The sequence below is a fragment of the Myotis nattereri genome (assembly GCF_964212035.1).
Source record: "Myotis nattereri genome assembly, chromosome: 4".
NCBI classification, from domain to species: Eukaryota; Metazoa; Chordata; class Mammalia; order Chiroptera; family Vespertilionidae; genus Myotis; species Myotis nattereri.
This window is the reverse complement of record NC_138079.1, coordinates 43,724,047-43,737,216: the sequence shown is the minus strand read 5'-3', so window position 1 is coordinate 43,737,216 and position 13,170 is coordinate 43,724,047. Positions and strand designations below refer to the sequence as shown.

Sequence of the window (13,170 nt, the reverse complement as noted above, 5' to 3'; positions counted from 1 at the left end):
TGAAAATTTTTGCCTTTAGTCAACAACATCCTTCTTATAAATCATCCATTTAGTAAGTATTCTAAGAGTTAAAAAAAGAAATAGTGAATTAAAATATAAGTAATGTTTCTTAAAGAGGGTTAAAAAAAAGAGGATATCCCCAAATAATATGAGAAACAGCTGTAGATGGGAGAAGGCACAGAAAGAAGAACAAGAAGAGAATAGGAGAGAGGCAATATTAAAAGAAATAATGGCTGGTAGGAAGAAGAATAGGTTCCACTATAGAGAGCTTTCTACACTACGCACTTTACATGTATTAAATCACAACAATCCTATAGGGATAATCCTCTTATTATCCCTATTTTAAAGAAAAGGAAATTGAAGGACAACACAGTTGGGTAATTTAGCCAAAGTCACCAAGGGGAAGAGCCAGCTCTCCAACCCAAAGCCTATGTAACAGGAGCCACCTATGTGACCACTTAACTTCTGAATCTCCACCACTCGGCATCTGTCCATAAAGAGAGATTAGCTGTAGACACTGCACAGAAAAGTGAGTTGACTTTTGACTTTGCTTAGTCTTATATGCACACAAAAAAATTTAAATGTGATCACTAAACACAGGAAAAATTACATACCTCAGTGATAACCAGAGAAATACAAATTAAAACAAGACAAAGGCAGCCATGAAATTTGGAAAACCCACATATGGCACCCAAAGTATCTTTAGTATGCCAAATGGCTTTTAAATCTCATTTGATGAATAAACATTGAAGAATATCACCAGGCAATGCTGTCTGTCAGCCAGATAATTCAGTTCTGGCAATGTCTTTGTAGAATGTTTTGATATTTTATTAAATTTTGCCTTTATTGTTTTATAAAAATAAGTAGAAATCAGAAATGAAAGTGTTGACACAATTGTTTCTTGATCAACATGGGTTTGGAGTGCACAGGTCCTCTTTCATTTATTTATTTATTTATTTATTTTATTTTGCACAGGTCCCCTTATACATAGATTTTTTTCAATGAATAGAGTCAGCCTCCATATCAGTAGGTTTTACAACCGTGGATTCAGCCAACTGAGGCTCAAACATGGTATTTTCAATCCACAGCTGGAATCTGAGGATGCGGAGGGCCAACTGTATGCATTGTTTTGCACCATTTTATATAAGGGACTTGAGCGTGCGTAGGTTTTGGTAACCATGTGGGGTCCTGAAACCAATCCCTCCCAGATTCAGAAACTTAACCAACTTGTTAAGTTTTAGGGGATCAAAAGTTATACAGTACACAGATTTTCAGCTATATAGCGGGGTGGGGTGTCAGTACCCCTGGTCCCCAAGTTGATCAGGGTCAACTGTATATCAGAGTTAAGCAAATATACACTCGGTTATTTTCTTAAAAAAATGAACAAAACCAAAGACATGAAATATTGGAAATAAAGTTTTAGATTATCTTTTAAATTTTTTTTAGAGATTTCAATCTTTTTAGCTCTATGAAAGCAATATCTCTTATAAGTCTACTATCTGACTTTTAATTATAAAGTCTGCCAGACATAGACTACAACCACATCTTCTTCCTCCATACGCCACAGTGCCTACCTCGTACACTGCCTCATAAATAAGAGGTGTGACCTTAGATCTAATAAATCAAACTCATGGACACGACCACAAATTGAAACTTGTAGCACAGATAAGACATTTTCAAAGTTATATAAACACTCTAAGAAATGAACTCTAAATTATCTCCAAAAACTGAATGTTATTTATCAAATAATATCATTAAACTCCTTTAATAAGATCAACTTCTAAAGGCCTACATTAAGCTGATATTATAGGGAATTCTGTTTTTCTTTAAAACTTTTTTTAAAATCCTCACCTCAGGATATGTTCATTTTGTTAATTTTTTTTTTTTTTTTTTTTAGAGAGAATAGAAACATTGGTGTGAGAGAGAAACATTGATCGGTCGCCTCCTGTACATACCCCGACTGGGAATTGAACCTGAAACCTAGGTATGTGCCCTGACCGGGAATCAAACTTGCAACCTTTTGGTGTACTAGATGACACTCTAACCAACTGAGCCACCTGGCCATGGCATACCTAAAAACTTTTTAACAACTTTAAACCTAAGTTTCAGAATCTTCATTGCTCTCCAGTGATGGGCCAACTTACCTCACAGCTGTGGCCTTGTGGATGAGCATCTCTGTTTGCTCTGACAACTGTGATGGAAGCAGCAGCTCCACCGGCTGCAGGCGCAATATCCGAGTTTCTAGCTCTGAACGGGAAGCAGAATCCTGGAAACTATCAAACACAACCTCACCTGTGGCAGGCTGCACTCCCTGAAAACAAATAAAAATGCAATGTCACAGAAAACGTATTTCTCCCAATTAGAACTATGACACAGCATAAGCAAGCATGGAAATAGCAAAGATGGTACACTCACTAGTATGTACTCCGTTTCTAAAGTGTCTGAAATCTGTCTGTTTTCAAGACTCTTTTTTTTTTAATTAAATCTTTATTGTTCAGATTATTACATTTGTTCCTCTTTTTTCCCCCCATAACTCCCCTCCTCCCAGTTCCCGCCCCACCCTCCGCCCTCACTCCCCACCCACTGTCCTCATCCATAGGTGCACGATTTTTGTCCAGTCTCTTCCCGCATCTCCCACACCCCTTTCCCCCCCAAGAATAGTCAGTCCATTCCCTTTCTATGTCCCTGATTCTATTATAATCAACAGTTCATTCTGTTCATCGGATTATTTATTCACTTGATTCTTAGATTCACTTGTTGATAGATGCATATTTGTTGTTCATAATTTGTATCTTTACCTTTTTCTTCCTCTTCCTCTTCTTAAAGGATACCTTTCAGCATTTCATATAATCCTGGTTTGGTGGTGATGAACTCCTTTAGCTTTTCCTTATCTGTGAAGCTCTTTATCTGACCTTCAATTCTGAATGATAGCTTTGCTGGATAAAGTAATCTTGGTTGTAGGTTCTTGGTATTCATCACTTTGAATATTTCTTGCCACTCCCTTCTGGCCTGCAAAGTTTCTGTTGAGAAATCAGCTGACAGTCGTATGGGTATTCCCTTGTAGGTAACTGAGTTTCTTTCTCTTGCTGTTTTTAAGATTCTCTCTTTATCTTTTGCTCTTGGCATTTTAATTATGATGTGTCTTGGTGTGGTCCTCTTTGGATTCCTTTTGTTTGGGGTTCTCCGCGCTTCTTGGACCTGTAAGTCCATTTCTTTCACCAGGTGGGGGAAGTTTTCTGTCATTATTTCTTCAAATAGGTTTTCAATATCTTGCTCTCTCTCTTCTTCTGGCACCCCTATAATTCTGATGTTGGTACGCCTGAAGCTGTCCCAGAGGCTCCTTACACTATCCTCGCATTTTTGGATTCTTTTTTCATTTTGCTTTTCCGGTTGGGTGTTTTTTGCTTCCTCGCATTTCAAATCATTGACTTGATTCTTGCGCTCCTCTGTTCTGCTGTCAGGAGTCTGTATAATATTCTTTATTTCAGTCAGTGTATGCTTAATTTCTAGTTGGTTCCCCAATATAACATCGAGGGTCTCATTAGTTTTCTTGTAGATCTCATTAAGTTTATCGGCGGCTTCTAAACAGTTCTTGAGAGACCTTAAAAGTGTGGTTCTGAACTCTAGATCTTCCATTGACAATTTTGTCCTGTTTCTTTGTCTCCGCATTTTGTTATGCTTCCTTGGTGCACCACCTAGTGGTCTTTGTTCGTGGTCTTATAGTTAAATCTTGATTGTTGTAGCTAATTCCAGGGAGGGTTTGACCTCCAGGCCAAGTGGCTATGAGAATCAGCTGTGTCTGCAGTGAGAGAACTTCTGTCCTCTAGGGAGGTGCTAATCTGGCGTTTGCCTGAGGCTATCTGGCAAATGCAACTGTGCAGGGCTTGGGCGGGGCGGGTAGCACAGGATCAACAGGGTGGGCCGGAGAGAGCAGTTATGGCGGCTCTCAGTCCTGTCCCCAGGGGCTCTGCCTCTCTGAGTCCCAGCACCCGCTGCAAAGCTCAGAGAGAAAGCTGCACTCGCTCTGACCGAAGCCAGGCAGTCCCGCTTCTCCCGTTTGCGTCTGGGTCCCTAAAGACTCGCCCGGATCTGGAGCTCAGAGTCTGCGACTCCCTCCCGATTGAAAACGCCAACCGCGCCCTCCGCCGCCAGCCCGCTCCGCGCGCGCACTCCGCACCTCAGAATTTGACTTCAGCACTGCGCCTCCTCTGAGTGTCCGTATGCGTTTCTCTTTCCTCCTAGTTGTAGGACTTCCACTCAGCCAGTGTTCCAGTGGTTCTGGGTGATGTCCCTTCCGTCTTTTAGTTTCACTTTTGAAGTAGTTGTTCAAAGCAGCAAACTCAGGCGTTAACCTATGCCGCCATCTTGGTTCTCTTCCTCAAGACTCTTAATAAGAAGTCATATTCAGCACTATCCAAGCCATGCTAGAAGGGATTTTAGAGCAATTCCGAGTCCAAGTCCTCCCTGACCTAACAAACCTGATGGCGTGACTGTGACAAGTCACCAAACCCTCAGTTTCCTCCTCTCTAGGTGGGACTAAACCAGCCTACTTCCCGCACAGCGTTATTAAAAGGTTTAAATCAGAAAACAAACATGAATGCTTTGTAAACTATAAAGCACTGTACAACAGCATCTGCCATCACTAAAAGTATGAAGTGACATGTTCCTGGTAAACTGGCCACAAGAGTAGTAATAAATTACTTATCAATTATATAAAACTAATAAATAAAAACTATTAACTCTTGCAAAAAAAATACAACAAACTCTGAATGAACCCCAAGTAGAGAGTCTATCCAGGGAATGATGATAACTAAAAGCCATCCCCTGCCGAAACCGGTTTGGCTCAGTGGATAGAGCGTCAGCCTGCGGACTGAAAGGTCCCAGGTTCGATTCCGGTCAAGGGCATGTACCTGGGTTGCGGGCACATCCCCAGTGGGAGATGTGCAGGAGGCAGCTGATCGATGTTTCTCTCTCATCGATGTTTCTAACTCTCTATCTCTCTCCCTTCCTCTCTGTAAAAAATCAATAAAATATTTAAAAAAAAAAATAAAAAAATAAAATAAAATAAAATAAAAGCCATCCCCTCTCAGCCCAAGCCAATAATAGCAAAGATAAACTGGAAAAGATCGTGATTTAAATCAAGTGAAAAAAGTTCTCAGGTAATTTACCCAAAGTCTCAGGGCAATAAAGTGACGGAGCCGAGATTCATGTAGTCTGATTCCACAGGCCACACTCATCCACTTCAGAAATGTATGGGGCTAGTTACAGACTGTATTAGCCAACAGGAGAAAAAAATAACCAATCCCTACACCCACACGTGCCTGACAGAAAGTCAACTGACAGAGCTGCTTCTGAAAACAGCCAGGCATGTTCTAAGGAAAGCTGAAACATCCATACGCCCTAACTCAGCAATTCCTCCCCTAAGTATATACTCTTGAGAAACTCAGACAAAAGGTTTCATGTACAAAAAGGTTTATAGCAGTGTTCTCTGTATAACCCAAAACTGGAAAAACCCACATGTACATCAACAAAAAAAAATGAATAAACTGTAGATCATAAAATAAAATACAACAAAGCAAATGACAATGGAAGAACTACTACAGTAACACGTGTAAATAAATCTCATATACAAATAGTACTTTGCAAACAAAAACCCAAAAAATACATATAATATGTTCGCATTTGTATGTCATTTAAGGTGGTAAAACTGGAAAAGCAAGGAAATTATTACCACAGAAATCTGGATTACAGTAACCGCTGGAGGGAAGGGGCCCTTCTGTAAGCAGTGTTATATTTCTCGACCTCAGTGGTTATCTCACACTACACTGTATTTATGCATCCTGTTTTAGGCATTTTTCCTCTTGAATACTTTATAATTTTTAAAAATCCTTCATTTTTGCTCAAGCAATTTACTTAATTCTAGCCCAAAGGCCTTCCTCTAGTGTCCAGATAGCTGGACTAAAATATAATAGTATATACATATGTAATTTTATCTCCCACTCTACAAACCTAACATTTATGATAGCCATTTACAGAAGTTCAAGTAACAAATTTATCAGCCAGACAAATCCCCCTTTGCTTTTTTAAATCAGAGAAATGGTCTATATTGCAACACCTATTACTCTGTGTGATAATGTGACGCTGAGAAACCCAAGTCAGTCTGTGTAAAACTGCATTGCCCAGGCTGAAGGTAGAGGGCCTGGATGCAGTGGCACTACAACAGTAAAGCCTTTTATTTCAGACTATCAGATAATTCTTAGGGACTGACTAGGGGACATGCGACACTCCTGACGATGGGGACAAACCCAGTAACAACCGTATTCGGGGTAAAGGAAGGAGAGTTCTATCGCAGCCCCGCTGAGTTTGAGAGGGCAGGGCAAATTCTGAGTGCCTTGTCCAGTAAAGGGCTGGATGAAAGAGTCTAGAACTCAGAAGAGAGGTGCAGCCGGGACCCAGAGCTCTGGATATCATCAACCCAAAAGGGTCACTGAGGCCAAGAACAGGTCCCAATAAAACACTTGAGAGTTAAGTGTTAGCTTTGGCAGAGGGCCAGAGGGTACTTTTAAAAGCACTAAGCTGTATACTAGCAACTCTGTTCTTTAGGCTGAGTTGGTGAGGCAAATGTCAAGTTACTAATACCAGAATAAGGTATTAAAAAGTACTTTGGAGACAGTGGGTTGTAAGAATTTTGTTGATATTGCAGCTAATTGCAAAATTAAATAAAACAAAAAGAATTACTTTTTAAGCAAGGAATCCTATTTTTGCTTAACCTACAACAGAATAAGGGAGTCTAATGGCTCTGAAGGGCCCTAAAAAGTCTAGACTATTGAGCAGAACTCAGGTAGGTCTGTACACAGGTAAATTTATTCACAAATTGTCAAAAGGCAAGATCAATCAAACTCTGATTCACAAATTACATTTATTTGGAAGACTGATTATATTGGCCAACTATCATTTCCCCTCCCCTTTCCTATGCTTTCCTCCAAATCTATACACAACAATCCCATAATCATGTGTTTAATTTCAAACCTCTAGAAGAAACCTGTAAAACCCTTTGCTATCCATGCATGTGTCAGTTTAGTGTTTTATTGCACTATTTGTATATTGTTCACATCCATGCATATCACTGTGTCTGTCTTCAACCCTAAACTCCTAAAGCACACAACAGAAACTACCTAGATCTCTCCACGGCATAGAGTGCCAAGTATCCATATGAGAAAATTGTAGCTAGTAACTAAACATATAAAATTATGAGGAAACATTTTTTTAAGTACAATTGCTTGAGGGCATACTTCATCAGATATCCTCATTATAAACCATACATGATTGCTCATATTCCGAGATACCATGAACATCTATCATTTATTCTTCACCTACAAAGTACTCACCACGATTCCAATGAAAATGTTCCCCTTCTTTTTGTCCTTAACATTGTCCTTATTTTCACAGATGCACAGAAGGTAGCTAGTAGAAGTATCAGTCATTAACTCATCGATATCTATAGCATCATCCAGCTGAACTAAAGGATTCACATGTAATAATTATTAAAGAAAAATATATATTCCCATTAATATTAACTGTTTTTCTCCTTTTAAGTTAATGGTTTATTTTTCCAGGCATTTTTGCTCTGTGCACAAATCTCCCATACAGCATTCATTTTTCTGATTTACTCTGATCATACCTACATGCCTTATGTCCCCCAAGATATAAGGCTCATGAGGACCGACAACTATTATCTTCTCGCTTCCAAAGGGCTTAGGAGAAACCCTCAGACCTTGTGGAAACCCAAATGTTAACCCTCTTCTTTACTTGGATGATGCTGAGACCTGAATCCTTAACAATCCCCTAATATTTAATTCCATAAGTCAAAGCACACACACTCTAAAATAGCATAAATTACTTTCCTCCTTTAAAGTGCCTAATAGCTCTCAGAAATAGCAAGAGAATTTTTTTAAAGACAGGAGAAAAGAAAACCTAAAAAGGAAACAGAAACATACATTCAGGCGTGTGTGTGTGTGTGTGTGTGTGTGTGTGTGTGTGTGTGTGTGTGTATTGAATCCATTAATTAGATTCTCAGAGATAAATGCTAACTTTAGACAAGGTCAGTCTGGGGACCTCCAATTTGGGTATCAGCAGATAAAAGCTATCACAGTAGCAAAAGAGAAGCAGGGAAGAGTACCGTTTTAGGAGCAGGCTTTCATTAAGAGACTCAAGTTCAGGCAAAAGAAACAATAAAATTACCAATCTTATAGCCTGACCAGCCTGGAATTCCACAGAGCTGTTAATGGTTTGGGGTCCATTCTGAGTGACAGCCATCCCCTATTCATGACATTAATAAAGCAAAACGGTCTTCATAATTTGGGTAGAAGCTAAGCAGGTCTCTAAATATGCAGATTTGCAATAAACTGTAATACATATTACTTTCACACAGTATCATTTAAGATCTTATCGCTATATTCTTTTATTCTGAGACCTGACTCCATCCCACAGTACACATTTTAAAATACATGCTTATCTCATTTAATACATAATTTTTTGGTTTTTAAAAAAATTGACATAATTTTATGACTTTGCTAGTAAAGTCATTTTGTTTCAAGTTAACTCATTGAATTTATAAATGACCATACATTTTGGAGCAATCACGGTCCACTAAGGATTCTTAGAAAGAAAGCTCCGCCTATAATCCATTTTCAAAAATAATACAATTTTTATGAAGCTAACAATTAACGAAGATGGACTATGTTTTATAAGCAATTAACTGTATGTTGACTTTGTACTTTTCTTTTCACATTTTGAAGCTAAGAAGTTATTTTTTAGGTCTTGTGTTAGGACGATCTGAAGGAGCTTACAGGCCCGAAGTGCCTAACCACTGCCCACACAGGCCTGGGGAAGATGTGATTGCAAATCAGTTGATAACCTGCTATCATCTTGTATGAGACTGTCCTTTTTCTTGCTCTAAAAGTTTGATACACTCTCCTTTTACTATAGCATTTGAAAAAAAAAAAATGTTTGTTTCCAGCCATTACCAACCCTAGCTCTTCAGTAGCACACTAATCAAAGGTCAAAGTAATATACCACCTCATCTCATCAAAAAGATACCCACTGAAAGAACAGATATTTTTTTAAATGTTACTTAAAACAAAGATTTCTAAAATTTAAGATAAAATTTCCTATTCAAAAAGGATATCTTCTCCAATAAGCGTAGATTTTGTATAAAGAGCAGTCAATTTCCGGGAAAAGACTGAACTTTTGTTGTCCCCAATGGCCTTTAATGCTGCTGTTTCAGTTTGCTTCACAACTCCTACCTTCAACAAAAATAAGTAATATTAAATATCAAATGTAATGAAAAATTTTTAAACATGTTTTGAGATTTTAAAAGGTTATTTCTGAAACATTTACCTTAGTCTTTTAAAAATTTACCCTAAATATATAATATGTTAAAACTCATGAAGATATAAAGCTAATTATGCACACTTTCACTTTCCCAAAATGCCAAATTCCAAAACCAATGAGACTACCACCGTACAAAACATGTTTTCACTCTGGAAGAGAATCGGATCCCCCTTTCCCACAAGTTGAAGCCAAAGCTGACCTTATATCCCTTTGCCACAAGGCGGCGCACGTGAACAAACAGTCTGTGAGTAGGTATGCTTGCTGTCATAAAGTTGTGATCTAAGTGGCAATAAATATTGAGCTCCCGGGCTGCAATCTAAAAAATTGAAAAAGAGGATATCAATAAATTTCTATTGTAAGATTCCCTGTGTGGCATTTGTTCACTTTGTTAAAAATCCATCAAGGTATACACGCAGGATTTGTGTCCTCTGTCTGCATGGTGTATCAATAAAACGTTTACAAGTCATTCCCTGTGTAGTAGCCCACAGTTAAACCTGGTGTTTTGGGCCCTTCCCATGGCCTAACTTCAGGGTCAACATCTGTACCTATAAATGACTCAGAAGAATACGACAGGTCTACTTCTATGTCCTTAGCTCTATCAAAACTTTAAAGGGCTATGCTTTCCCTGTATTGGAATAAGTATTTGATACCATATGCAAATAACTGAAAATTAGGAGATACTAAGGAATGTATACATAATTATAAACCTACTTGGACAGAGGGCTTCTTTGAGGAACTTGAGAAGAGAACCCCCTGGTGTGGCTAGCTAATTGATGATGCATGAGTGATAGAAATGCAGAACCAGGCAGTACCACCTGATTCCCTGCATCCTTCTAGACAGCGCCATGGCTCAGAGACTGCCCACTAGAGCCACAGAACGCTCATCATTCCAGCATTCTCGCTCCCCTCCCCCATCCTTTTCTGAATTGTATTAGTTCAGAAAAACATGAGCCTTTTAAGTTAATGTAGAAATGTATCATTTGACCTAGAGAAGAGTATTATTTTCTCTATCATTTGACCTATCATTTGACCTAGAGAGAAGGGGAGAGAACAGCATGTCCTTTCACCCCTTCACTTATAAGATGCCAGCTACATATTTGCTCCTGCCTACAGAAAACATGCTGACTGTTTCTGAGTCTAACTTCTTAACATTGAACACAGCATAATGTCATCTGAACTAGACAACACCACTTTCTGTCACAACAGTATTTAGGAAACTGGAAGAAAAAAGTTGGCCAAGTCTTCACTTCCCACCCATGAGGCAGCAGAAGTGCCACCTCATCATCCTCTGATTGTGTGCAACCCAACTAGGCCTAAAACGATGAAATCATCAAAATCACCCAGGACTCCAACAAAGCATTTCCCTAAGCTTGCCATCAAGTGCTCAAATTCACTTCTAACCGTCTTAACTTAGGCCTATCTCACATACCCAAAATTCAAACTCAACTTAGACTAAGAAAGCAAGATGACTAGTATACAGAGACCTGTAAGACTTCAAACATCTGTTGGTGGCTGGCAGAGTTAATAGGCTCTTCAATTCAGACTTAATAATGCTGCTGGCTGTGAAAATCCATAAACTAAGGGTAAACAGAGGAACTTATATCTCAAGAACTTTTTCTTGCTTAAATCTTCTTTAGGAAACACAGAGACTCACATGATTATGGTTCACTCACTAATTGATCCATCCAATCAATGTTTGATGGATGAAAAGGTACTGAGCTAAGACCAGGGGTGGGCAAACTTTTTGACTCGAGGGCCACAATGGGTTCTTAAACTGGACCGGAGGGCCGGAACAAAAGCATGGATGGAGTGTTTGTGTGAACTAATATAAATTCAAAGTAAACATCATTACATAAAAGGGTACGGTCTTTTTTTTTTCTTTTTTTTTTTTCAGTTTTATTCATTTCAAACGGGTCGAATCTGGTCCGCGGGCCGTAGTTTGCCCACGGCTGGCTAAGACCATGGAAAATAAGCACCAACATCCCAACGGGAACTCCTCACCTCCTCCCCCACAAGTCAGCATTCACGAAGTTTGTGTTTATTTTTAGTTTTTACTTTAAATGACAGCATTTTAAAGGGCAATCACATTCACATCATTTTAAGTTTAAAAAATGAAACAAAATATTGGAAAATATTTAAGGCTGAACAAGAAAAACATGAAACAGTGTTTGAAAAAACAACTTACCTCTGCATCTTCCCCAAAGAATCTATACTTATATCCACATTCCACACACAAAATTGCATCTTTCTGCTGCTGCTTTATTTCTAGGTACTGTAATTCTAATGGCGTATAGATGCTTTTGGTTCTTTTGTTAGGTGGTTTAGAATCAGAAATTTTCTGTAAGTTTTCGTAACTCCCATGTGATGATCCAAAATGACTGAGATCAGAAAGTGTCTTGTCCTGGCAATGAAGAGTTTTATAGTTTCAAAAGTACTAACCATAACATCAGTTCCCAGAGAGAGAGAATGCAAATTGGACACAAAGCTAACAATTGGTGAATTTGAGGAGTACACAGTATATTAAGACAAATTTTTTTTTTTTATATTTTATTGATTTTTTACAGAGAGGAAGGGAGAGAGATAGTCAGTAACATCGATGAGAGAGAAACATCGATCAGCTGCCTCCTGCACACCTCCCACTGGGGATGTGCCCGCAACCCAGGCACATGCCCCTGACCGGAACCGAACCCGGGACCCCTCAGTCCACAAGCCGACGCTCTATCCACTGAGCCAAACCGGTTTTGGCCAAATTTTTGTGTAGGTTTAAAATTTTTTCAAAGTAAAAGACCCCAAAAATATGAGCCAAACTAAACTGCTGTGTAATTAATACAATTTTGAAAGTCTAAACATTGTAATGTTTTGTATACTTCTATTTACATTTAATTTCACTAAACCTATTGTAATTAATGTTTTCCTTTTCATTATTTATTCCAGGTGTGTAAGGCATAGTCAGCAGGCATGAATCTGTCTCTCTTTAGCAGAATCACTTTCAACAGGCATGTGAGCAGCTAAAGTTGCAATATTCTACATTTCCAAGCACAGTCTAAAAGATAGTATGTCCATAAATAATCCCAAAAAGAACCATGATTACAACTTTTAGAAAAGTAGTGTTGTAATTTAAAGATTTTATTTTTTTATCAAATTTATTGGGGTGATAGTACTTTAGAGATTTTAGTGGTTCTCCACATTTTTAATAAGGAAAGAGGTCCATGTGTAATTTAATGACACAGTTAATTTATTACTAGTATTCTTCATGAAATAAAAAAAATAAAGAACTTTTGGCCCTAGCCGGTTTGGCTCAGTAGATAGAGCATCAGACTGTGGACTGAAGGGTCCCATGTTCGATTCCCGTCAAGGGCATATGCCCAAGTTGTGGGCTCGATCCCCTAGTAGAGGGTGTGCAGGAGGCAGCCAATCGGTGATTCTCTCTCATCACTGATGTTTCTATCTCTCTCCCTCTCCCTTCCTGTCTGAAATCAATAAAAATATATTTTAAAAAATAAAGAACTTTTGGAAAGCATAAACTACAAGGTTACATTTTCAACATTAGTATTCCTGTATCTAAGCTTTCCTGTATGAAAACCATAATTAATTGCAATTCACAGCTTAGAGCAAATTCCTTGCTTATGAGACAAATTTTTAGGATAAATCCAACTTCTAATTAATTGTCACTGTGTCACTGCCAACATCTAAAAAAACTTACCAACTACCCCTGGAATTTAAACTATGACCTAAAAACTAGGGACCAACAGGGGAAGTAAAGAGATAAAGAGAAAC

The 13,170-nt window shown here is 38.5% G+C and overlaps 1 protein-coding gene across 1 annotated transcript in view; it reads right to left on the bottom strand.

The window, feature by feature from the left end:
• Positions 1-13,170, bottom strand: part of MSH3 (mutS homolog 3) — a 127,316-nt gene that overhangs the window by 106,958 nt on the left and 7,188 nt on the right. Inside the window, exons 4-8 of the mRNA XM_081088645.1 lie at positions 11,579-11,794; positions 9,593-9,709; positions 9,188-9,305; positions 7,389-7,534; positions 2,145-2,311 (exon numbers count right to left, since the gene is read on the bottom strand). Of these exons, the coding sequence (XP_080944771.1) occupies positions 2,145-2,311; positions 7,389-7,534; positions 9,188-9,305; positions 9,593-9,709; positions 11,579-11,794 (764 nt within the window). The remainder of the gene's footprint in view (positions 1-2,144; positions 2,312-7,388; positions 7,535-9,187; positions 9,306-9,592; positions 9,710-11,578; positions 11,795-13,170) is intronic.